Source organism: Salmo salar, chromosome ssa20, assembly GCF_905237065.1.
Source record: "Salmo salar chromosome ssa20, Ssal_v3.1, whole genome shotgun sequence".
Classification (NCBI taxonomy): Eukaryota; Metazoa; Chordata; class Actinopteri; order Salmoniformes; family Salmonidae; genus Salmo; species Salmo salar.
The window spans coordinates 81,047,027-81,074,846 of record NC_059461.1 but is presented as its reverse complement, the minus strand read 5'-3'; the positions used below and the strand labels follow the sequence as shown (position 1 = coordinate 81,074,846).

Sequence of the window (27,820 nt, the reverse complement as noted above, 5' to 3'; positions counted from 1 at the left end):
GTAAGCAGGTCCGGAGGTGGAATCCAAGGGAGCAGTAGAGTGGAGAATCCAGGACAGAGTAGCAGGATGACGTGACGTGGGACTGGAGATAGGAACCAGAGTCAGATCAGGCAGAACTGTAGCAGAGAGGAAACCAGCGTCAGGCAAGGGAAAACAGGCACAACAGGACCTAAACAGCTAGAAACAGACTGAGTGAGCAGTGATTACAATCTGACAGTGTGGAAGTGGCAGGGCTGAGTATTTGTAGAGCTCTTGATTATGGAACAGGTTGCAGCTGGTAGGGATCTGCTCTGACTCCAGCACACCTGTCTCTGCCCACACACACAGAGGGATAGAGCACTGGGGGAGTGGAGGCAGGTCAATGAGACACAGGATGAGCAGTAGAGGGTGTGGCAGGAGCAGATGTAACACCTAGTGTCTGCAGGTTTGAGTTTTTTTACCTTTCAATTAAGACCTATACAACCAGGTGTGGGGTTCCTTACTAATTAGTGACCTTAATTCATCAATCAAGTACTGTACAAGGGAGGAGCAAAAACCCACAGACACTCTGCCCTGTGTGGAATGAGTTTGACACCTGTGTTCTAATGCCTCTTAAGGGAAAAGTAATCCAAATGTAACTGAAAGTAATCAGAATACGTTACTGAGTTTGGGTAAACCAAAAGTTATGTAACTGATTTAGAAAATGGAAACGATTTAGAAAATTCAAAAATATTTGTTAACAGCTTTATCACTTTAATTATATCGAAGCAGAGAAAATACAATATGCACTAGTATAAAGTCGAAAGACATAATTTAACACAAATAACTTATTCATAACTGATGAAAAATAGGATACAAATATTATGTAGCCTTCAAGATTATTTTACATGAGAACAACTTAACATGTCATATAAATATGTAGCATACATATCAAAGATTCACCATTTTGTTTTATCCAGAAATAATCAGTAAAAAATGTTTTATTCATCATCCGTCTTTTGCTGTCTCACTGAACAACCAGCAAATGTTATGTAGTTCCTTAAAACCAGTTCATACTGGCAGTAACATGTGGGGTGGACTCAGTCTTACTGGTAGATGCAGGTATAGAAACTGGAATATAAAATCTTCTCCTGACGGACACATTCACTTCCCCAGTTCATCAGCTCAAATGTACTTCACAAAGCCCTTTTAACATTAGCAAAAACAGCAAGCAATACAGAGGCAGATAATGAAAAACTCCCCAGAAGGCAGGAACCTAGGAAAAACCTAGAGAGGAACCAGGCCCCAAGTCGTGGCCATGTCTGTACTGCGTAAGCTGTGGTTAATACACAGATAGCTTCACAGTTACACAGTTTACAATTGCACATGAGTCAGTTGAATACAGTCAACCCCTGATAAGTGCACGTTAGATAAGTGTACACTCTGTTTAAGTGCAGGTTATTAGTCTTAATCCACATGTATGTTGAATTATACACATTTCCCTGGATAACGCCATGCCTTACAATAGTGCACACATTGAGGACAGTCATTGCATGTCTAGTTCTTCATTGGAACTCAGTCATTTGAACATACTGGTTAAATATTTATACAACTCCCAGTCTTCATCAACATCATGAAAACACCTCTCATGTCCAGCCTGTCCTCCAGCGTGGAGAGGAAAGTTAACCTCAATTTCAACGACGACAAGTCCAGGCAATATTTAGGTCACCTCAGTGATCCCTTCCCCTGGTCCCAACAGAAGGCAGCACTTCAGATTTATAGATATCATATCAATAAAATAACCGTCCATATTCTGTGTTCCAAATGTACAACGTTACAGACTCCAAGTTCCATTAAGAATCTGGGTTCCTACAGGTGAGCTGTGCTCTTCTGTGAAGTAGGAAGAAAGAGAAGAGGAATGAAAAAGTAGATTTTAACAAAACAAACATTTTGTCCAGGTCAGCTGCAGAGGTTATATACACCAAAGTCAAGTTTTTGATCTTGTCTTTGTCTGAGTTTGAGTGAAACATACTCACTCGGCTGGCCTTGCTGCTTCCTCCCCATCTGGAAACACATAATGTATTTATACATGTTGTATTTTTGATATTACCTTTATTTTAACAGGGAAGACATATTGAGAACCAGGTCTCTTTTACATACACACCCTGAATATACACATTATACCTAAACTAATTATATATATATAATATATATATATATATATACACACACACACACACAACTGGTCAAAAGTTTTAAAACACATACTCATTCAAGGGTTTTTCTTCATAAAATAAATACATTGTAGAATATTAGTGAAGACATCAAAACTATGAAATAACACTTATGGAATCATGTAGTAAACAAAAAAGTGTTAAACAAATCAAAATGTATTTGAGATTTCAGATTCTTCAAATAGCCACCCTTTGCTTTGATAACAGCTTTGCACACTCTTGGCATTCTCTCAACCGGCTTCATGAAGTAGTCACCTGGAATGCATTTCATTTAACAGGTGTGCCTTGTTAAATGTTAATTTGTGTAATTTCTTTCCTTCTTAATGCGTTTGAGCCAATCAGTTGTGTTGTGACAAGGTAGGGGTGTTATACAGACTACAGCTGTATTTTGTAAAATACCAAGTCTATATTATGGCAAGAACAGCTCAAATAAGCAAAGATAAATGACAGTCCATCATTACTTCAAGACATGAAGGTCAGCCAATCTGGAACATTTCAAGAACTTTTGAAAGTTTATTCAAGTTCAGTCGTAAAAACCATCAACCGCTATGGTGAAACTGGCTCTCATGAGGACCACCACAGAAAAGGAAGACCCAGAGTTACCTCTGCTGCAGAGGATAAGTTCGTTAGAGTTACCAGCCTCAAAAATAGCAGCCAGATAAATGCTTCATAGAGTTCAAGTAACAGACACATCAACATCAACTGTTCAGAGGAGACTGCGTGAATCAGGCCTTCATGGTTGAATTGCTGCAAAGAAACCACTACTAAAGGACACCAATAAGAAGAAGAGACTTGCTTGGGCCAAGAAACACGAGCAATGGACATTAGACTGGTGTAAATCTGTCAATTGGTCTGAAGAGTCCATATTTGCGATTTTTGGTTCCAACTACTGTGTTTTTGTGAGATGAAGAGTAGGTGAACGGATGATCTCTGCATGTGTGGTTCCCACCGTGAAGCATGGAGGAGGAGGTGTGATAGTGGGGGTGCTTTGCTGGTGACACTGTCTGTGATTTATTTAGAATTCAAGGCACACTTAACCAGCATGGCTGCTACAGCATTCTGAGGCAATGTGTCGTCTCAACTGGTTTGCGCTTAGTGGGACTATCATTTTGTTTTCAACTGGACAATGACCCAACACACCTCCAGGCTGTGTAAGGGCTATTTGACCAAGAAGGAGAGTGATGGAGTGTTGGATCAGATGACCTGGCCTCCACAATCACCCGACCTCAACCCAATTGAGATGGTTTGGGATGAGTTGGACCGCAGATTTAAGGAAAAGCAGCCAACTAGCGCTCAGCATACATATGTGGAAACTCCTTCAAAACTGTTGGAAAAGCATTTCAGGTGAAGCTGGTTGAGAGAATGCCAAGAGTGTGCAAAGCTGTCATAGGCGAAGGGTGGCTACTTTTAAGAATCTAAAATATATTTTGATTTGTTTAACACTTTTTGGGGTATTACATGATTCCATATGTGTTATTTCATAGTTTTGATAGTAAAAATAAAGAAAAGCCCTTGAATGAGTAGGTGTGTCCAAACCTTTGACTGGTACTGTATATATGTATATATGTATATATGTATATATGTATATATATATATATATATATATATATATATATATATACACAAACACAGTCATGGGAAGCACAGATAAAACATCACAAATCACCCAGAGAAACAGTTAAATTCTTTCACAAATAAGTCCCCAATCAATACTTTAAGTTGTCCAAACTGTACCAGAACATCAAGATGAAATGTATTTTGAATTTTTTTCCAGAAATATGGTTAATCAAAACTAAAAGCAGATTTACCTAGCTCGGTGGAGACCTTAGGAAGCTCAAGAGTTAACCAATCCTGTGAGCAGATTAGGCAACTCAGCTATCTATACTCGAACAGCAAATTTAGATAAGACGGAAGTTTATGAAGTCAGGCCTTGTAAACAAAACGGAGTAATGTAGAGATCTACGGGTCTTTAGCAAAGTCCAGCCAACCTTTTGATACAGGATGCAGTGATGAATATCAAAACTGCCACCTGTAACAAAACGAAGGGCACTGTGGTAGATGGCATCCAAAGGTTTAAGAGTAGTAGCAGCTGTACTTTGATAAATAATATCACTATTATCAAGAACAGATAAAAATATAGACTGAATAATCTGCTTAGAGAAAAGGCACAATCTGTTTCTGTAGAAAAAGGTAACTTTAAATCTTGTTTTACAGCTCATCTATATGTTTTTTAAATGTCAAATCCATATAAATAAAGTTCCTATGTATTTATATGCTGGAATCCGTTTGGTTGGAGAACCATACTTTATTTTGTTTTGCCCGTATTAAGCACAAGTTTTAAATCAGCAATGGATTCCTGCGTAGCTCTAAAATCTGATTCTAGTTGACACAGCCAGTCAGGGAAGTAGCATACATAATACTATCATCCGCATAGATCCGTATACTTCCGGGGCGGCAGCATAGCCTAGTGGTTAGAGCGTTGGACTAGTAACTGAAAAGTTGCAAGATTTAATCCACAAGCCGACAAGGTGCAAATCTGAAAAATTGAAAATAAGAATTTGTTCTTAACTGACTTGCCTTGTTAAATAAATATAGATGTAGTTTAATGTTTAACAGATTGACCAATGGTGTTTATGTAAATACTAAAGAGAACAGGTCCCAAAATCAATCGCTGTTGTAAACCTTTAAGCGCTTCAAGAAAATCAGATTTAACCCCATCAATCACGTTGGCCTGAGTTCTGTCACTAAGTTCTGTCACTAAGATAATCATGAAACCATGAACAGGCATCAGAGCTCAGGCCTATTGAGGACAACTTATTTAATAAAATGGCAAGAACAACAGTATCAACATCTTTTGACAGGTCCACAAACAAAGCAGCACATTTGATTTTAGTGTCTAAAGCACTGACAAGATTATTAACAACGAACGTGGTTGCTGTAATAGTGCTCTGCCCAGGCCTACTGTAAACCCTGATTGGTTTACATTCAGAATACATTTCTCAGATAAAAAAAAGAGCAATGTGATGATGTATAGCAGGTATTTCTATTTTATCGGTCACATTTCCAAGGGCCAATACTGTGTTTTTACACTATTGTAGGTGAGTTACCTTGATCAACTCTGGCTGTCCGAGCCTTCCTTTCCTTGAAGACAAACAGCCCAGTCAGCAGGAAACACAGCAGAGCAATAGTACCAGCCACAACGGCAGAGGTCACATAAACATCAGGAGAGACTGTCTGAGGCCAGCCTATAGTAGATGAAGAGAATAACATGTTGGTTTTCATTTTAAATTGCTTGACATAAATTTATAAAGTTACACATTTCAAGGAAATCCACATCCAAAACGATCTTTTGGTATTTGTTTCATTAGTCCATTGTTGATATAACTTGTGGACTTGTTTACATGCTGTTGTGCGGTTTGTTGCTAACGTTTCTTTGCTACCTGCCAACTTTATGGTTTTTACTTTTTAATTACCGTTTTATATTTTTCCCCTCGCTCTAATTTTTCATTCAAGTTTTTCACCCCGGACATGTTTCTACACGACCTCCACCAGCCGAAGCTAAGTAGTAACATTAACATTATGCCTTCTAATTGCAGTCGTTGTACTCATAATATACAGGAGAACGATCGCCTTATGGCGAGGATAGCTGTGCTGCCAGCCCAGCTTCAGACGCAATCGTTAGGCAAGGGTCATTTAAGTGTAGGAAAGGATAAAACAGCGTCTGTGCCACCAATAAGTACAGATCGTAGTATAAATCCCCTCGCACAGTCCCCACAGCCCCACGATTTTCTCATGGCTTCTGGAAGGAAATGCTGTAGGAATGCTCAACCGGTGTCGCTCATTCAGCCGACAGAGACTTTCAACCAGCAACGAGTCGGAGTCAGAGTCCGAGTCTTCTCTGGTCTCTCCTCCACCCATTACGGGGTCTGAGACGCCGAAGCCTCCCGCCATTAGCTCTGACAAATTGAAAACCCTAGTCATTGGCGACTCCATTACCCGCAGTATTAGACTGGTACACAGTGATCATACACTGTGTACCAGGGGGCAGGGCTACCGACGTGAAGGCTAATCTGAAGATTATGCTAAGGCTAAAACTGGCGAGAGTAGAGAGTATAGGGATATTGTTATCCACGTCGGCACCAAAAATGTTAGGATGAAACAGTCAGAGGTCACCAAGCGCAACATAGCTTCAGCGTGTCAATTAGCTAGAAAGATGTGTTGGCATTTAGGAATTGTCTTTGGCCCCCTCCCAGTGAGTGATAAGCTCTACATCAGAGTCTCACAACTCAATCGCTGGTTGAAATCTGTTTTCTGCCCCTCCCAAAAGATAGAATTTGTAGATAATTGGCCCTCTTTCTGGGACTCTCCCACAAGCAAGCCCAAGCCTGGCCTGCTGAGGAGTGACGGACTCCATCCTAGCTGGAGGGGTGTTCTCATCTTATCTATGAACATAGACAGGACTCTAACTCCTCTAGCTCCACAATGAAATATTGTGCAGGCCAGGCACCAGGCTGTTAGCCACACTGCCAACTTAGTGGAGTCTGCCACTAGCATAGTTACTGTAGTCAGCTCAGCTATCCCCATTGAGACCGTGTCTGTGCCTCGATCTAGGTTGGGCAAAACTTAACATGGCGGTGTTCGCCTTAGCAATCTCACTGGAATAAAGACCTCCATTCCTGTCATTATTGAAAGGGATTGTGTTCTCACATCTCAAAATAGGGCTTCTTAATGTTAGATCCCTCACAAGGCAGTTATAGTCAATGAACTAATCACTGATAATAATCTTGATGTGATTGGCCTGACTGAAACATGGCTTAAGCCTGATGAATTTACTGTCTTAAATGAGGCCTCTCCTCCTGGTTACACTAGTGACCATATCCCCCGCGCATCCCACAAAGGAGGTGTTGCTAACATTTCCGATAGCAAATTTCAATTTACAAAAAAATAAATGACTACGTTTTCATATTTTGAGCTTCTAGTCATGAAATCTATGCTGCCAACTCAATCACTTTTTATATCTACTGTTTACAGGCTTCCTAGGCCGTATGCAGCGTTCCTCACCGAGTTCCTTGAATTCCTATCGCGACCTTGTAGTCATGGCAAATAATATTCACATTTTTGGTGACTTTAATATTCACATGGAAAAGTTCACAGACCCACTCCAAAAGGCTTTTGGAGCCATAATCAACGCAATGGGTTTTGTCCAACATTTCTCCAGACCTACTCACTGCCACAGTAATACTCTGGACCTAGTTTTGTCCCGTGGAATGAATAAATATTTGGGATCTTAATGTTTTTCCTCGTAATCCTGGACTATTGGACCACCATTTTATTACGTTCGCAATTGCAACAAATAATCTGCTTAGACCTCAACCAAGGATCATCAAAAGCCGTGCTATAAATTCTCGGACAACCCAGAGATTCCTAGATGCCCTTCCAGACTCCCTCCACCTACCCAAGAATGTCAGAGTACAAAAATCGGCAATCCACCCAACTGAGGAACTCATTTTAACCTTGCGTAATACCCTAGATGCAGTCACACCCCTAAAATCAAATAACATTTTTCATAAGAAACTAGCTCCCTGGTATACAGAAAATACCCGAGCCCTGAAGAAAGCTTCCAGAAAATTGGAATGGAAATGGCACTACACCAAACAGGAAGTCTTCCGACTAGCTTGGAAAGACAGTACCGTGCAGTATCAGAGCCCTCACTGCTGCTTGAACATCCTATTTTTCCAACTTAACTGAGGAGAATAAGAACAATCCAAAAGAAACTATGTATACTGTCACCAAGCTAACTAAAAGCAGCATTACCCAAGAGCGGATGGCTTTCACTTAAGCAGTGATCAATTCATGAACTTCTTTGACAAAAATATCATGATCATTAGAAAGCAAAACTCCTCTTTAGATCTGCATATTTCTCCAAAGCTCAGTTGTTCTCAGTCTGCACAACACTGCCAGGACCTAGGATCAAGGGAGACACTCAAGTTTTTTAATACTATATCTCTTGACCCATTGATGAAAATAGTCTTGGCCTCTAAAACTTCAAGCTGCATATTGGACCCTATTCCAACTAATCTACTGAAAGAGCTGCTTCCTGTGCTTGGCCCTCCTATGTTGAACATAATAAATGCCTCCCTATCTACCGGATGTGTACCAAACTCACTAAAAGGCAAATGTTTTACTTTCATACTCGGACAAAACAGAGATGCTAGTTCTAGGTTCCAAGAAACAAAGAGATCTTCTGTTAGATCTGACAATTAATCTTGATATTGTACAGGCATCTCAAATAAAACTGTGAAGGACCTCAGCGTTACTCTGGACCCTGATCTCTCTTTTGATGAACATATCAAAAATATTTCAAGGACAGCTTTTTTCCATCTTCGTAACATTGCAAAAATCTGAAACCCTGTCCAAAAATTATGCAGAAAAATGTATCCATGCTTTTGTCACTTCTAGATTAGACTACTGTAATGCTCTACTTTCCAGCTACCTGGATAAAGCACTAAATAAACTTCAGTTAGTGCTAAACACAGCTGCTAGAATCTTGACTAGAACCCAAAAATGTGATCATATTACTCCAATGCTAGAATCTCTACACTGGCTTCGTGTTAAGGCTAGGGCTGATGTCAAGGTGTTACTGCTAACCTACAAAGCATTACATTGGCTTGATCCTATCCATCTTTCCGATTTGGTCCTGCCGTACATACCTACACGTACGCTACAGTCACAAGACGCAGGCCTCTTTACTGTCCCTAGAATATAAGCAAACAGCTGGAGGCAGGACTTTCTCTTATAAAGCTCAATTTTTATGGAATGGTCTGCCTATCCATGTGAGAGACGCAGACTCCGTCTCGACCTTTAAGTCTTTATTGAAGACTCATCTCTTCTGTAGGTCCTATGATTGAGTGTAGTCTGGCCCAGGGGTGTGAAGGTGAACGGAAAGGCACTGGAGCGATGAACCGCCAATGCTGTCTCTGCCTGGCTGGTTCCCCTCTCTCCACTGGGATTCTCTGCCTCTAACCCTATTACGGGGGCTGAGTCACTGGCTTACTGGTACTCTTCCATGCTGTCCCTAGGAGGGGTGCGTCACTTGAGTGGGTTGAGTCACTGCCGTGATCTTCCTGTCCGGGTTGACGCCGTGGAGGAGATCTTTGTGGGCTATACCCGGCCTGATTGAAGATATCCCTCTAGTGGTGTGGGGGCTGTGCTTTGGCAAAGTGGGTGGGGTTGTATCCTGCCTGTTTTGCCCTGTCCAGGGGTACCGTCGGACAGGGCCACAGTGTCTCCATTATTTATGCTGTAAAAGTTTATTTGTCGGCGGGCAAGGGTCAGTCTGTTATAGTTGGAGTGTTTCTCCTGTCTTATCCGGTGTCCTGTGTTAATTTAAGTATGCTCCCTCTAATTCTCTCTCCCCTTTTCTCTCTTTCTCCTCCTCTCTCTCTTTTCTCTCTGGACCTGAGCCCTAGGACCATGACTCAGGACTACCTGGCTTGATGACTCCTTGCTGTCCCCAGTCCACCTGGTCATGCTGTTGCTCCAGTTTCAACTGTTCTGCCTGCGGTTATGGAAAACAGCAGGTCCGGGACATGGTAGCACTTCCAGTGAACAGGTCAGGGCTGTTCACTGGGCGTGCTACCTTGTCCCGGACCTGTTGTTTTGGACTCCCTCTATGCCACACCTGCTGTCTCTATCTCTGAATGATTTACTCCTTTTCATTTACTCCTGAGGTGCTGACCTGTTGCAGCCTCCACAACCACTGTGATTATTATTATCATCTGACCCTGATGGTCATCTATGAACGTTTGAATATCTTGGCCATTTTCTGTTATAATCTCCACCCGGCACAGCCAGAAGAGGACTGGCCACCCTTCACAGCCTGGTTCCTCTCTAGGTTTCTTCCTAGGTTCCGGCCATTCTAGGGAGTTTTTCGTAGCCACTGTGCTTCTACATCTGCATTGCTTGCTGTTTGGGATTTTAGGCTGGGTTTCTGTACAGCACTTTGTGATATCGGCTGATGTAAAAAGGGCTTTATAAATACATTTGATTGACATACTGTAGTCCCAAAATGTTTTGCTTGTCAGCAATCAAGTTCCCAAGTTATGTAACTTTCAAAACACAGACGTCATCCCCGTATGATGCATTTTGCATCGTACATTATGTGATGCAAAATGCATCATAAGGGGATGACTTCTGTATTTGAGATAGTTTATGTTTTTGTGGAGTTTTCCATAAGGACAAAGTGATAGAGACACACTGTCTCAGTACTCACAGACAGTGTGTTCCTGTGAGAGGGCACCCCCTACAGCACAGCTGAGGTTCAGCCGGAGTCCGGAGGAGCAGTTGACGGATATGGAACGGACGACAGAGTACAGCATAGAGACCGGGTCTCTTTCCCCATCATTGCTGTTAATTTCTCTCCAGTGGCTCTGGTTCAGAGGAGGGTTTGTGCTCCACTCAATGTCCCTACGAGGGTAACCACTGTCGGAGGAACACGAAACCAAGCAACTGCCATTGTCACAGGCCACCGTTACAATGGGGATGCTGTAGTTGGCTGTAGAGGGGGAGAGATAGAGATAAAGAGGGAGGAGAGTGGAAAGAAAAGAGACAATGCTGTTATGGACCAATAAGAAGGGATTTTATGTTATCTTAGTTTTACTTCCTGAAAACACAAAGGGCAAAGAAACACTCTCTCTCTCAGAGCTGAGAAAGCCTGTCTAAGCGACAGCTTTCTTTTTGTATTTTATTTTTAGTGAAAGTATCTATGGTTTGGGCTTTTACAAGCACATATCTGACAGCACAAAAAATATGTTCTCTTTCATCCAGAATGCCATGTTTCACATGTGGGAGAATAAAATAGAAAAATGAATTAAACAAACATGGAAAGAGAGTTTGAACTGAGGTAATGTTACCTGTCACATTGAGCCGGATGTTCTCCTGTTTCTGCTTGGTTTGGTATTGAATGTGACACTCATACAGCCCCTCATCTGACAGCAATATATTCCACAGCTTCATTGTTCGCTGTATGTGGTCTACATACGTACGGTTAGTGTACTCCTTAGGGTCTAAGGGCTTATTCGAATGGTAGCCATTAATGAACTGGGAATCATTTCCATTGGAACCAGGTCTCTGTACATACATGAAGACCAGATGGTTCTCCCAGGGGTCTGAGGCACAGGGGATAGTCACAGCCCCGCCCACCTCTCCTATCACCATGGTGACATCTGAGAGAGAGGGAGAGAGGTCAAGGGAGGGATATGCCAGAGAGTTAGGTTGTGGTGTTGTGTGGGTGTGAGGGTAGACATTAGGCAGGGTCTTTTTTGGTGACTTCTGTATTTCAGTTTCACTTCCCAATCTAGCTGACACTTTTGCCCTTTTCTCTCATCCATCTGGTAGATTCCCTTCTACTGAATAGAATACATCATGGTTCAGATACTCTTACTACAAATCAAATCTCATAGAGACAACATACACAAATACACACATACAATGAGTGTACAAAACATTAAGGACACCTTCCTAATATTGAGTTGCCATCAGAACAGCCTCAATTCGTCGGGGCATGAACTCTACAAAGTGTCGAAGCATTCCACAGGGATGCTGGCCCATGTTAACTCCAATGCTTCCCACAGTTGTGTCAGGTAGACTGGATGTCCTTTGGGTGGTGGACCATTCTTGATACACACTGGAAATTGTTGAGCACGAAAATCCCAGGAGCGTTGCAGTTCTTGACAAAAACTGGCACCTACTACCATACCACCGTTCAAAGGCACTTAAATATTTTGTCTTCCCCATTCACCCTCTGAATGCCACACATACACTATCCATGTCTCAATTGCCTCAAGGCTTAAAAAATCCTTCTTTAACCTGGCTCCTCCCCTTCATCTACACTGATTGGTGGATTTAACAAGTGACATCAATAAGGGACATAGCTTTCACCCGGATTCTCCTGGTCAGTCTATGTCATGGAAAGAACAGGTGTTCCTAATGTTTTGTGCACTCAGTGTACATGTAGACACACATGAAGGCCGGCACACACAAACTCAGCCACACATCTTCAACAGTAAAGGTCTGAAAAGATAAAGTCATGGCAGGTAATGGCTTGTTTGTTATGATGTCATGTTTATTTCACTTGGCTCGCCACTTACCTTTACTTCGAAGAAACGGCAGCGATACCAGGAAGAGGACACACCTGTTGGAAACCATAACAGTACAATCAGCCGAGTTCTGTTAGGTGAGATCACTGTTAGTATTACAGTAGCATTCCTATTGTATAATTACATATTAGTCATTTAATAGGATATTTCTTATACTTATTTCCTATTCCCATGAATATTACTGTCCTTTAATTATTGCCACAAAATCCTCTAAGTATGAGACTCCAGCTTTCAGGAAGGTATACTGTACCTGGAAAGCTATAGCACTCAAAGAACAGAAATGATTTCCATTTAATTGGAGTCCCACAGCAGCATGCTCTCTATCAGATACCATCACCACACACACACACACCAATGTAAACAAAGGTGTGAAGAATCCTGACTCTACATAGTGGATAGCAATAACGATGTATGTAAATGAAATTCTATGCAAGTAACCAAGATTTAGAGATATAAATATAGCTCAGTGCACAATCCCGCCATATTAATAATGATCACACAGTATAATAAGTGAGCGCACCTTACCGAAGTAGCCATCGCACACACATCCCATAGACCTGTAGAAAACACACACACTGTAAGGTCTGTCGTCAGGAATGGACCAAGGCACAGCGGGAATGTGGATACTCATATTTTTAATAAACACGAGTAAAGCATCCACAGGGAAAAAAACTATAAACACAACAGGAACAGTTTTGCAGGCACACAAAACGCAGTGCAAAAACAACTACCCACAACCCCAAAGAAAAACACACATTACTATATAGGACTCCCAATCAAAGGCAACTCAACACACCTGCCTTCAATTGGGAGTCCAACAACCAACTCACACGTAACACAAAATCTCTGCCACGTCCTGACCAAAACTAATACAATTGCTCCCTCTGCTGGTCAGGACGTGACACACACACACACACACACATTAGATCAAACAGCAGCACTCACAACCAATGATCAGCTTTCATACGATCAGATTTATATCATGATGAACACGTTCAGCAATAATGCAGAGTTTTCTTATTAATCCTCAGATAATATGGAGATTTAAAAAAGACGGTATTAAGAAAAATCTTCATTCTATATTTATCATAAAAACAAAATGAATGGGCATTGGGAGAAATTCTGTCTCCGTGGTTAATTGTTTTCTAATATTCAGTCAAGAAAACCCTAAGGGAAATCCCAAGACAAGGGGGTTACTTCAGGAAACGCATTGTTCTCTTTGGGCTACAAGTAGGCAATAAGCACATAATGCTAATGTGTGGGTAGGCCTATGCTCAGAGCCCAGTTTTTCAAAAGTGATCCATGTGGATTTCAGCTATGAGATAGGATTAAATGCATAGAAATAGAATGAATAGAACGGGTTGGTGCTGTACTAGTGCCTCAAGATATTTGTGGTTATGGTTAATGATTCATCTCAGGGATAGGTGGTTAAGGATCGATGCTCAGAGTTGTGGGTTTGACTGACTTAGTGTCAATCTGAAGAAAATCAGTCAAACAATTCCATTACTCAGTTGTGTGTCTTTAAAACATTCTCTTGCAAGTAAGGATTTTATTATGCGTTAACTACTTGAGAATAAAGACATACAACTATTGCATCGATGGAATATGACAGGCCAGAGGAGGGATATGTGCGGGGACAGACTGAGGGAACTACGTAGCTTGTCAGATAAGTTTCTAATTAATAAGCCAAGGGGAATCTCCAGAAATATAGAGCCCCATTGTTATGGTATCAGCTTGTAGGATGAGTTTCATTAATACAGGTTACAGTATCATCAATAGTACAACTGTGTAAATACAAGTGCAGAAAACTAAATATATTGCTAGGTGGTTTCGAGCCCTGAATGCTGATTGGCTGAAAGCCGTGGTTTATCACGGTATGACAATACATGTATTTGTACTGCTCTAATTACATTGGTAACCAGTTCATAACAGCAATAAGTCACCTCGGGGGTTTGTGGTAGTTGGCCAATATACCACGGCTAAGGGCTGTATCCAGGAACTCCGCGTTGCGTTGTGCTTAAGAACAGCCCTTGGCCGTGGTAGATTGGCGCATAACATAAGCATACACGTGTTTACATTCATGGTCCACTGAGCATGTTGCAGACAGTAGTCTCACACCTATAGCCATTCTGACACAGCTCCTTTTATTATGTTGCAGTAAGAGTGAGTCAGAAAGGAGTAGCACTAGAAACGTGCTAAGGGGAAGTTCAAGTTCATATTCAGTGTGCTACTCATATCGCAGTCAACAGAAACTGAAATCCATGGACTTATTATCAAAAGTCGTATTTTTATTTAACTAGGCAAATCAGGTATAAACAAATTATTATTTACAATAACGGCCTACCCTGGCCAAACCCGGGCAACGTTGGACCAATTGTGCGCCGCCCTATGGGACTCCCGATCACGGCCGAATCTGATACAGCCTTTATCAAAACACAAGAGGTTAGAATTTAAGAGTAATCTGACCATATCTAGGTGGAATCCACTGTGTGTAAATGTTTGACTTATCTACGTGATTGACAATGTTTGCAAATAAGCAATTGCTAAAAATATATGATGCACTGTCCATGCAACAATATTATTTTTATTTAAACCACTTTGACAGAGATGATGATAAACGTTTATTTAAAATATATCATATGAAAATATGGCTGTGTTTACACAGGAAGCCCAATTGTGCCAATAACTGGTCTTTTGGCCAATCAGATCAGATCTTTTGCCAATACTTGTAATTTTCTGTCACCTTTGTCTGTAATCTATATCTCTCCAGATACTACTATCAACCCAAGAGAATGAATCAAATCTCTACAGCTATTGCTTAGGTTAATAACCCCGAAACACCAACAGCCTCCATTCATTTAATGATATGATTTACAGTTGTCTGTCTCAGTAAGCAAAACTGAATACCATCTATTCTATTGCATTGTTTAATTAATATGCTTCACCTTAACCAGTGTTGTATTCTCTAAGTAAGGCTACAACAACACTAGTACATCCAAGCCAGTCTGGAAGAGCTGCACATATTTGTAACAGCTTATAAAGCCTACAATGGTGAAAAAAGGCATTCTTACCACGTCCATGCTTTGCCTTTCTTAACAGCCGTAATTGAGTGTGAAGTCGGAGAGATTGGTGTGTGAAGTATTCTCAGCACACGCATGCAGTTCTTCATTCCAAAGCATGCTGGAGGGTTTGGACAGGGGAAGTCGTTTCGCTTTTGTAGATTAATAACCTTTACTACTATGGCAACGTGAGTCATGTTATCAGGATTTGGTCCCTCACCACAGCAGTGTTTGTTCGTAGTTGTGTGTGTGTGTGTGTGTGTGTGTGTGTGTGTGTGTGTGTGTGTGTGTGTGTGTGTGTGTGTGTGTGTGTGTGTGTGTGTGTGTGTGTGTGTCAATGATATATATAAACCCTAGATTACAGAAGCTATGTATTGGCCATTGAGAGTGTTTGAAGCCACCGGTCGGCCATATTGGTCCTCCCTAGTAGAAATAGTCCTCCAAATAAATGAATGGAATTCCACAGTATTTAAATTAAATGTTTCAAGGCCAAAATAACAAGTATTTAAGGATATTTTATTGTTGTAGTGGGGACAGTAACATTATTAATAAAAAAGATAAACTTTTTATTTTTAGCTCACATATAATTTAAAGGTATGCATTAAAGTGCCTGAAATCGAATAAATGTCAAAAACGAATGTAGACATTAATAAATGACTTTCCATAGCTTCCAAAACCAGCTTTTTTGTTTTTACAACTGAGGAGGAGTACCAAGATGGCTGCCTGCTGGCTTCAATACAGCACCCCGTCAGTCACCTAAGGTTTATACACATCATTGTTGTGTGTGCTGAGGGGGTGGGGGTCAGTTAATGTCACAGACAATTGAGACTCTCACTTCCTTATAATTATATGTCACCTAAACTCTACAATAGTCTGAACGCAGTAGTTCGAACTGCAATGGTTATTCGAGAACACAACAACATTAGTGAGAAATGGAACACTGTATCCATGGTGTCCCTGATGAAGGGCGATTCAGAATGGAGAATGTTTTTTGAGCCAGTGGTGTTGCAGGGACACATGTATGTCCCTGGGAATGTCCTGGGGTTTCCTGATTTCCTGTCCTGATGTCAAAGAGAAATGCATGCGCGGCCTCAACATATCCTACTAATATAGAGAAACACTCTTTTCACGCCACTTTGATACCGAAGTGACTTTTCAAGTCAAATCACATTTTATTGGTCACACACACGTATTTAACAGATGTTATTGCGGGTGTAGCAAAATGCTTGTGCTTCTAGTTCCGTCAGTGCAGCAATATCTAACAAGTAATATCTAACAATTTAACAACAAATACCTAATACACACACATCTAAGTAAATTACGGGAATTAAGAATGTATAAATATATGGAAGAACAATGTCAGAGTGTCATACACTAAGATACAGTAGAATAGTATAGAATACAGTATATACATATGAGATGAGTAATGCAGGATATGTAAACATGATTAAAGTGACTAGAGTTCCATTCATTAAAGTGGCCAATGATTTCAGGTCTGTGTATGTAGGCAGCAGCCTCTCTGTGCTAGTGATGACTATTTAACAGTCTCTCTGTCCCCGCTTTGATGCACCTCGCCTTCTGGATGATAGCGGGATAAACAGGCAGTCGCTCGGGTGGTTGTTGTCCTTGATGATTCTTTTGGCCTTCCTGTGACATCGGGTGCTGTAGGTGTCCTGGAGGGCAGGTAGTTTGCCCCTGGTGATGCGTTGTGCTGACTGCTCCACCCTCTGGAGAGCCCTGTGGTTGTGGGCGATGCAGTTGCCGTATCAGGTGGTGATATAGCCTGACATGATGCTGGACTAAACTTTTTAGTAGCAGGTTAGGAGAACTTACGCAGCAGGTTAGAATAATTAATGTTGCAGGTTAGGAGACTGAGGTTAAGGTTAGGAAAAATGCTCTCCTAACCTGCTACGAAAATGACTTTGTATAGACGTGGCGTGAAAAGACTGTGACCTACCTAATATACTGGTTCCACCCTTATCTGGAATAATCAGTGAAGTGAGTAATTCTCTCTGTGGGCTGAAGAAGTGTAGCTTATTTAGTGGAATGATTCTTCTGCTTGGTAGAATTTGAGTCATGTAGATTTTCAGTGTTGCTCCAGCAATAAAACATTCCAAAGACACAACGTTTGGGTGCTGCATACAGCCATACCCCAGCCAGGTGGGTACCAACAGCAGTCTCTGCACCCAGGTCTCAGCTGTAAGCACACATACCCAAGATCTCACACCCCCAAACCAAAACAAATCCCTAACTACTAAAGAATTGTGTCAAGGGTGGGACCTCCTCCTCTCCTCTGTTCACCCCCACCCCTTTTCATTTCCTCCCATCCATTCAGGCAAGAGATACCTGATGATCAGATCAGACCATGCTGACACGGTATGCACCATGAGGGGTAATCTGAGACATGGATAAAGAACATGGTACCACACAAACAGAGGTGTGAGAAACCTCAGTACAAACTTACACACACACACACACACACACACACACACACACACACACACACACACACACACACACACACACACACACACACACACACACACACGTTAAAGGAAGTGTGGAGGAGTTCTTACACTGTGGCCGAGGTGTGTGGGAGGAGGTATGAAATAACCAGAAGAATAACTTCAAAAGAAAACAAGCCGTTTCCAATAAAAGGAGGGGATTCTGGCAATCTATTTTTTTAATGGGATTCCCTCAACTTTCAAAAACATTTTAAAAGGAGAAACGGCTCTACTGCTGCCCTCTCTTTGAACATACTGTTACAGTGAATTCGGAAAGTATTCAGACCCGTGACATTTTCCACATTTTGTTACTCTCCAAATACAGGTGTGCCAAGCTTGTAGCATCATTTCCATCCCTAACTATAACATTTTCCGACAAGATAGAATTGCCAAAGGGGGCGGAGTTGCAATCTACTGCAGAGATAGCCTGCAGAGTTCTGTCTTACTATCCAGGTCTGTACCCAAAATTTTTGCGTCTACTTTTAAAAATCCACCTTTCCAAAAACAAGTCTCTCACCGTTGCCGCTTTGCTATAGACCACCCTCTGTCCCCAGCTGTGCCCTGGACACCATATGTGAATTGATTTCCCCCATCTATCTTCAGAGCTCGTGCTGCTAGGTGACCTAAACTGGGACATGCTTAACACCCCGGCCATCCTACAATCTAAGCTTGATGCCCTCAATCTCAATCAAATTATCAATGAACCTACCAGGTACAACCCTAAATCCGTAAACACGGGCACCCTCATAGATTTCATCCTAACCAACTTGCCCTCCAAATACACCTCTGCTGTTTTCAACCAAGATCTCAGCGATCACTGCCTCATTGCCTGCATCTGTAATGGGTCTGCGGTCAAACGACCACCCCTCATCACTGTCAAACGCTTCATTAAAAAATTCAGCGAGCATGCCTTTCTAATCAACTTGGCCCGGGTATCCTGGAAGGATATTGACCTCATTCCGATCAGTAGAGGATTCCTGGTTATTCTTCAAAAGCGCCTTCCTCACCGTCTTAAATAATCATGCCCCATTCAAAAAATGTAGAACCAGGAACAGATATAGCCCTTGTTTCACTCCAGACCTGACTACCATTGACCAGCACAAAAACATCCTGTGGCGTACTGCATTAGCATCGAATAGCCCCCGTGATATGCAACTTTTCAGGGAAGTTAGGAACCAATATACACAGGCAGTTAGGAAAGCTAAGGCTAGCTTTTTCAACCAGAAATGTTCATCCTGTAGCACAAACTCAAAAAAGTTCTGGGACACTGTAAAGTCCATGGAGAATAAGAGCACCTAATCCCAGCTGCCCACTGCATTGAGGCTAGGAAACTCTGTCACCTCCGATAAATCCACTATAAATGAGAATTTCAATAAGCATTTTTCTACGGCTGGCCATGCTTTCCACCTGGCTACCCCTACCCTGGTCAACTGCCCTGCACCCCCCACAGCAACTCGCCCAAGCCTCCTCCATTTCTCCTTCACCCAAATCCAGATAGCTGATGTTTTGAAAGAGCTGAAAAATCTGGACCCCTACAAATCAGCTGGGCTAGACAATCTGGACTCTCTCTTTCTAAAATTATCTGCCGAAATTGTTGCAACCCCTATTACCAGCCTGTTCAACCTCTCTTTAAAAATTGTCTGAGAGTCCCAAAGATTGGAAAGCTGCCGCGATCATCCCCCTCTTCAAAGGGGGAGACACTCTAGACCCAACCTGCTATAGACATATCTATCCTACCCTGCCTTTCTAAGGTCTTCGAAAGCCAAGTTAACAAACAGATTACCGACCATTTCGATTCCCACCGTGCCTTCTCCGCTATGCAATATGGCTTCAGAGCTGGTCATGGGTGCACCTCAGACACGCTAAAGGTCTTAAATGATGTCATAACCGCCATCGATACGAGATTACTGTGCAGCCGTATTCATCGACCTGGCCAAGGCTTTCAACTCTGTCATTCACCACATTCTTATCGGCAGACTCAACAGCCTTGCTTTCTCAAATGACTGCCTCGCCTGGTTCACCAACTACTTCTCTGATAGAGTTCAGTGGGGGTGCCACAGGGTTCAATTCTTGGGCTGACTCTCTTCTCTGTATACATCAATGATGTCGCTCTTGCTGCGGGTGATTCTCTGATCCACCTCTATGCAGACGACACCATTCTGTATACTTCTAGCCCTTCTTTGGACACTGTGTTAAGTTTTAACTAACCTCCAGACGAGCTTCAATGCCAAAAAACTCTCCTTCCGTGGCCTCCAACTGCTCTTAAATGCAAGTAAAACTAAATGCATGCTCTTCAACCGATCGCTGCCCACACCTGCCCGCCCGTCCAGCATCACTACTCTGGACAGTTCTGACTTAGAATATGTCGACAACTACAAATACCTAGGTGTCTGGTTAGACTGTAAACTTTCCTTTGAGAATCACATTAAGCATCTCCAATCCAAAATGAAATCTAGAATCAGCTTTCCTATTTCACAACAAAGCATCTTTCACTCATGCTGCCAAACATACCCTCATAAAACTGACCATCCTACCCATCCTCAACTTCGGCGATGTCATTTACAAAATAGCGTCCAACACTCTACTCAACAAATTGGATGCAGTCTATCACAGTGCCATCTGTTTTGTCACCAAAGTCCCATATTCTACCCACCACTGCGACCTGTACGCTCTCGTTGGTTGGCCCTCGCTTCATACTCGTCGCCAAACCCACTGGCTCCAGGTCATCTACAAGTCTTTGCTAGATAAAGCCCCGTCTTATCTCAGCACACTGGTCACCATAGCAGCACCCACCCATAGCACGCGCTCCAGCAGGTATATCTCACGGGTCACCCCCAAAGCCAATTCCTCCTTTGGCAGCCTTTCCTTCCAGTTCTCTGCTGCCAACTAAAATCATGTGATGCTATAATCAAGGCATTGCATATTGTCAATCTTTCTGAGATATTTATTAAATATTATATTCTAAACTGAACAAAAATATAAATGCAGAAATTTTACATACGCACAAAAAGTTTATTTTGCTAAAGTGTCTACAAGTTTGTTAACTTCTCTAGGGCCAGTGGGACGATTTCGTCCCACCTACGTAACAGCCAGTGGAATCCCGTGGCGTGTTATTCAAATACCTTAGAAATGCTATTACTTCAATTTCTCAAACATATGACTATTTTACAACACATGCATGTTTTGTTCAATCAAGTTCATATTTATATCAAAAACCAGCTTTTTACATTAGCATGTGACGTTCAGAACTAGCATACCCCCCGCAAACTTCCGGTGAATTTACTAAATTACTCACGATAAACGTTCACAAAAAACATAACAATTATTTTAAGAATTATAGATACAGAACTCCTCTATGCACTCGCTATGTCCGATTTTAAAATAGCTTTTCGGTGAAAGCACATTTTGCAATATTCTAAGTAGATAGCCCGGCATCACAGGGCTAGCTATTTAGACACCCACCAAGTTTAGCCCTCACCAAAGTCAGATTTACTATAAGAAAATTTTTATTTCCTTTGCTGTTCTTCGTCAGAATGCACTCCCAGGACTTCTACTTCAATAACAAATGTTGGTTTGGTTCAAAATAATCCATAGTTATATCCAAATAGCGGCGTTTTGTTCGTGCGTTCAAGACACTATCCGAAAGGGTAAAGAAGGGTGATGCGCCCGACGCGTTTCGTGACAAAAAAAATCTAAATATTCCATTACCGTACTTTGAAGCATGTCAACCGCTGTTTAAAATCAATTTTTATGCAATTTTTCTCGGAAAAAAGCGATAATATTCCGACAGGGAATCTGTGTTTTAGTACAAAGAGAGAGAAAATAAAAACATGGGGTCGCCTCGTGCACGCGCCTCAGTCTCATAGTACTCTGACCGACCACTATCCAAACGCGCTAATGTTTTCAGCCAGGGGCTGCCTCGACATCATTCAGCTTTTTCCTGGGTTCTGAGAGCCTATGGGAGCCGTAGGAAGTGTCACGTTACAGCAAAGATCCTAAATTTTCAATAAAAAGAGTCAAGAAGATCAAGGAATGGTCAGAGAGGGCACTTCCTGTACAGAATCTTCTCAGGTTTTTGCCTGCCATATGAGTTCTGTTATACTCACAGACACCATTCAAACAGTTTTAGAAACTTTAGGGTGTTTTCTATCCAAAGCCAATAATTATATGCATATTCTAGTTTCTGGGCAGTAGTAATAACCAGATTAAATACTGCCCCCTAGCCCTAACAGGTTAACATCCCTGTTAGTGAGTATTTCTCCTTTGCCAAGATAATCCATCCACCTGAAAGGTGTGGCATTTCAAGAAGCTGATTAAACAGCATGGTCGTAACACAGGTAGAACTTGTGCTGGGGACAATAAAAGGCAACTTCAAAATGTGCAGTTTTGTCACACAACGCCACAGATGTGTGAAGATGAGTGAGCATGCAATTGGAATGCTGACTACAGGAATGTCTGGCATCATCTCTGTTGATGATGCCCAAAAAAGATATAGATGTACTATTGTAAAGTGGTTGTTCCACTGGATATCATAAGGTGAATGCACCAATTTGTAAGTCGCTCTGGATAAGAGCGTCTGCTAAATGACGTAAATGTAAATGTAAAATTGCATGTTTATTTCTCTACAATAAACATGCAATGTTGTTTTAGAAAATTTGGCAGTATGTCCAAACGGCCTCACAACCACAGACCACGAGTATGGCGTCGTGTGGGTGAGCTGTTTGCTGATTAGTGAACATTGTGAACAGAGTGCCCAATGGTGGTGGTGGGGTAATGGTATGGGCAGGCATCGTCCATGGCCTTCACGCTCACCAGATATGAGCATGTTGTGGATGATCTGAATCTACGTGTACGAGAGCGTGTTCCAGTTCCTGCCAATGTCCAGCAACTTCGCACAGCCAAAAGACAGTACTGTGCAGCCGTCTTCATCGACCTGGCCAAGGCTATTGACTCTGTCAATCACCGTATTCTTATCGGCAGACTCAACAGCCTTGCTTTCTCAAATGACTGCCTCGCCTGGTTCACCAACTACTTCTCAGACAGAGTTCAGTATGTCAAATCGGAGGGCCTTTTGTCCTGACCTCTGGCAGTCTCAATGGGGGTACCACAGGGTTCAATTCTCGGACTGACTCTTTTCTCTGTATATATCAACGATGTCGCTCTTGCTGCGGGTGACTCCCTGATCCACCTCTACGCAGACAATACTATTCTGTATACATCTGTCCCTTCTTTGGACACTGTGTTAAAACCTCTCTTGGATATGTGGGACGCTAGCGTCCCACCCCGCCAACAGCCATTGAAATAGCAGGGCGCCAAATTCAAACAACAAAAATAAATAAAATTCCTCAAACATACAAGTATTATACACTATTTTAAAGATGAACTTATCATAAATCCAACCACAGTGTGCGATTTCAAAAAGGCTTTACGGAGAAAGCATACCTTGCGATTATGTTAGGTCAGCGCCTAATCACAAGAAAACATACAGCCATTTTCCAGCCAAAGAGAGGAGTCACAAAAAGCAGAAATAGAGATAAAATACCTAGGTGTCTGGCTAGACTGTAAACTCTCCTTCCACACCCAAAATTAAATCTATAATCGGCTTCCTATTTAGCAAAAAAGCCTCCTTCGCTCACGCAGCCAAACATACCCTCGTAAAACTGACTATCCTACCGATCCTCGACTTCGGCGATGACATCTACAAAATAGCCTCCAACACTCTACTCTGCGAACTGGATGCAGTCTACCACAGTGCCATCCGTTTTGTCACCAAAGCCCCATTCACCACCCACCACTGCAACCTGTATGCTCTCGTCGGCTGGCCCTCGCTACATATTTATCGACAGACCCACTGGCTCCTGGTTATCTATAAGTCTTTGCTAGGTAAAGCTCCACCTTATCTCAGCTCACTGGTCACGATAACAACACCCACCCGTAGCGCGCGCTCCAGCATGTATATCTCACTGGTCGTCCCCAAAGCCAACACCTTCTTTGGCTGCCTTCCTTCCAGTTCTCTGCAGCCAATGACTGGAATGAATTGCAAAAATCGCTGAAGCTGGAGACTTATATTTCCCTCACTAACTTTAAACATCAGCTATCTGAGCAGCTAACCGATCGCTGCGGCTGTACATAGCCCATCTGTAAATAGCCCATCCAATCTACCTACCTCATCCCCATATTGTTTTCATTTACTTTTCTGCTCTTTTGCACACCAGTATTTATACTTGCACATCATCATCTGCACATCAATCACTCCAGTGTTAATTTGCTAAATTGTAATTACTTCGCTACTATGGCCTATTTATTGCCTTACCTCCTCACACCATTTGCACCCACTCTATACAGATTTTCTTTTTTCTATTGTGTTATTGACTGTACCCTTGTTTATTCCATGTGCAACTCTATGTTGTTGTTTGTGTTGCACTGCTTTGCTTTATCTTGGCCATATCACAGTTGTAAATAGCCTACCTGGTTAAATAAAGGTGAAATATTTCTATTTTTTTTAAATACAAAAATTGAGGAGAAGTGGGACAACATTCCACAGGCCACAATCAACAGCCTGATCAACTCTATGCAAAGGGGATGTGTTGCGCTGCGTGAGGCAAATTGTGGTCACACCAGACACTGACTTGTTTTCTGATATACGGTCATACTTAAAAAAAAAAGTATCTGTGACCAACAGATGCATATCTGATGCATATATCCCATAGATTAGGGTCTCATTAATGTATTTCAATTGAATGATTTCGTAATATGAAATGTACTCAGTAAAATCATTGAAATTGTTGCATGTTGCGATTATATATTTGTTCAGTATTCATTTCCCGGTGGAATAGGTGTTATGGGTCAATGAAGTTGAAATTATGATGAAGTGAAGTTTAGCAGGGTTGTGTCTGTTGCATAGCAACATTTGTGGAGAACACACAGTACCTTTATAGAACAGGTGAATGTTGAAACAATTTTGCCATAATTTTATCCCTTTGGATGGCAAATCATTTTATGTGATAGTAATATTAACTAATTTCTAAGTAAAGTGTATTCTTTGTCTCATAAATATATAAATCCCCATTATTTTGGCTACCATGGCTGGAAGAGATATCAGTAACTTTGAAAGAGGGGTCTCAAAGGAGCATAGGGATTTAAAGGGCGTGTGTGTGTGTTACTTCAGGTAACTGCCAAAACAAAGGAAACACCAACATAAAGTGTCTTAATAGGACGTTGGGCCACGAGCCACCAGAACAGGCTTAATGCGCCTAGGCATAGATTCTAAAATACCAGAGAAATAAAGCAGGCACGATTGGGTAGGCTCTTAACAGCCAATACTGTTGGGGAGAGTTTGCTGGGGCACATAAATTGCTCAGATGCCCCTCACTTTGTGGGTGCAGCAGGCATATCTGGTACGCATATTTTAATATGCTGCAATGGCCTTTGGAGCGTAATATGCATTAATATGTTGTATAAACCTACTTCAGTGGTCGTATTGATGATTTTGAAGTAATTCAAATGTATTGTGTTGTGCAATCCCATGATGCTTTGTACAATTTGAAACTTACACTAATAGCAGTTGGCCTATAGATCTGTCTGGATGTCATCATGCTACAGTAACTAAACTATTTCCATTACTGATGAGAATATCTTCTTCCAGCCATGTTTATTGAGGTTTCTGAAACAGATTTTCCTTGTTAATGTAAAGTGCATGCCATTCAGCATACATAATACACATTGTGGATTAGTTGTTCATTTCCCATGGCGCTGTAAGGTTATCAGGAAAAAGAGCACTTACTGTATCCTACATACCAGGTAAAGGCTTTTCTTATCTGGTACTGATAAAACAATCCTAGATTATAATTGAAATGTAATGTATTTAATTACTGCCCTTTTCCATATGTTTGCCCAAGTGTATGTGTTTGTGTGTGCCTGTGTGCATCTTTGCAAAGTACTAAACCAAAGAAAATGATGATTGACATCTTCCATGCTTTCCATGATACAGTACGGAGAGGAATATATCTTACACTTTGAAGCCTGAAGCGTGTGTCTACAGCTATGTTTGATTTATAATGTTTGTTAACAAGGGTGATATTGCCCTATACACTATTGTTTGTCTTGGCATGTTGCTCTGGCAACTGTGGTGGTTTATTTCTTTACTATCAAATGAGGAGAAACAAACTTATCACACAAGTCAGAGTTATAATTAAACTAAATCTTTAATAATAAGAGCTTTGCAATAGCAATGACTTGTCAACGATTCACAATTTCTAATGATCCGTTGAGAGTGATAGAACAAAAGTACAAAGGTCTTTTATAGCCAAGATACACCACTTTCAACCTACATGACAAACAACAGATACATAGAATGTGTCACAAGGTTAAGACTCCAAACTAGAACCATCTCTGCCTGGTACGGTTATATAGCAGAACCATTAACTCATGTTCTCTGGAACGCTCTTTGGGTTTTATCACCCAAAGACATCATAAATCTCCTGTCAGTGTTATCTCATAGAGGCCCATCCTCAGAACACACACACAATAGTTAACAGAATACTCTATTCTGTCGAATAAAACAACCATTATTATGCAATACAAGCATTATAACATAATCTTGCAATTTCCATGACACAACCCAAGATAGTAGACCCAATAGAAATGGAATGCTTTAACAGCACACCAGCAACTCACATTCTTCCCATTATCCCCGAACTACCTGTAACCATTCATTAAGATTATTTTGAAGTTAATACGAACAGTAATGTCTGTTGACTGTGTTGTTTGTATAAAGAATAGATGTACTGACATGGCCGACTTAAATGCAGAGACCTATTTTCCTGGGGTGCGTTCATTACACAGGTTCTGTTGTAAATGGAAGCAAACAGCAAAAGAACCAAACGGAGAGGGACCTACATGGATTTGTTCAATAGAAACTATAATTTTTGTTGCAAAATGTTTTCCCGTTTGAAGTAAATGGTTTGCGCTGCAAAACGTTTTGCAACAGAAAATGCATAATGAATGCACCCCAGGATAATTGCAGTATGACCTTGTGCTTAGGGTCAACTGAAAAGCACAGTAGTGTGGAAGACACCCCTTGCATTTTCTTCTCTGCCAATTACAGTACATACTGTATGCCTAATAGTTGAATTGAATCCTATGTCTGTAGCCAGCAACAAGCTGTGCTGTGTAGTGTAAGACATGAGGCTAGGGCCCATGTGACATGCCTGGATTATAACCTTTATTTAAAGCTTTTTCAGCAAACTGTCCTCTTTATTTTTATGTCAGATGGTGTCAGCGCTATCCTCAGATGATATGAAAGTTTCTCAAAGGAGCCATGAGTGTACCTTGGCGTGAAATTGTGCTGGTGTTAGTATTGTTTATTGTAGGCTAGGCCTAAAAAAGAAACGTCCTCTCACTGTCAACTGCATTTATTTTCAGCAAACTTAACATGTGTAAATATGTGTATGAACATAACAAGATTCAACAACTGAGACATAAACTGAACAATTTCCTAGGAGCATGTGACTAACAGAAATTGAATAATGTGTCCCTAAACAAAGGGGGGGGTAAATATCAAAAGTAACAGTCAGTATCTGGTGTGGCCACCAGCTGCATTCAGTACTGCAGTGGTGCATCTCCTCCTCATGGACTGCACCAGATTTGCCAGTTCTTGCTGTGAGATGTTACCCCACTCTTCCACCAAGGCACCTGCAAGTTCCCGGACATTTCTGGGGGGAATGGCCCTAGCCCTCACCCTCAGATCCAACAGTGCTCAATGGGATTGAGATCCGGGCTCTTCACTGGTCATGGTCGAACACTGACATTCCTGTCTTGCAGGAAATCACGCACAGAACAAGCAGTATGGCTGGTGGCATTGTCATTCTGGAGGGTCATGTCAGGATGAGCCTGCAGGAAGGGTACCA

The 27,820-nt window shown here is 41.6% G+C and overlaps 1 protein-coding gene across 2 annotated transcripts; it reads right to left on the bottom strand.

The window, feature by feature from the left end:
• Positions 1 to 711: 711 nt before the first annotated feature.
• On the bottom strand, positions 712 to 15,648 carry LOC106581370 (uncharacterized). 2 transcript variants are annotated; one of them, XM_045703997.1, is made up of 8 exons: positions 15,421 to 15,648; positions 12,870 to 12,906; positions 12,341 to 12,384; positions 11,105 to 11,416; positions 10,465 to 10,746; positions 5,300 to 5,437; positions 1,995 to 2,022; positions 712 to 1,848 (listed from the first exon to the last, which is right to left on the bottom strand). In XM_045703997.1, exons 2-8 carry the CDS (start codon positions 12,884 to 12,886, stop codon positions 1,812 to 1,814), a joined length of 858 nt encoding a protein of 285 aa, XP_045559953.1. In that variant the 5' UTR covers positions 12,887 to 12,906; positions 15,421 to 15,648; the 3' UTR covers positions 712 to 1,811. The 2 variants fall into 2 exon arrangements, with proteins under 2 accessions (XP_045559953.1, XP_014018862.1); XM_014163387.2 differs by having other exon boundaries at positions 12,875 to 12,906.
• Positions 15,649 to 27,820: the final 12,172 nt, after the last annotated feature.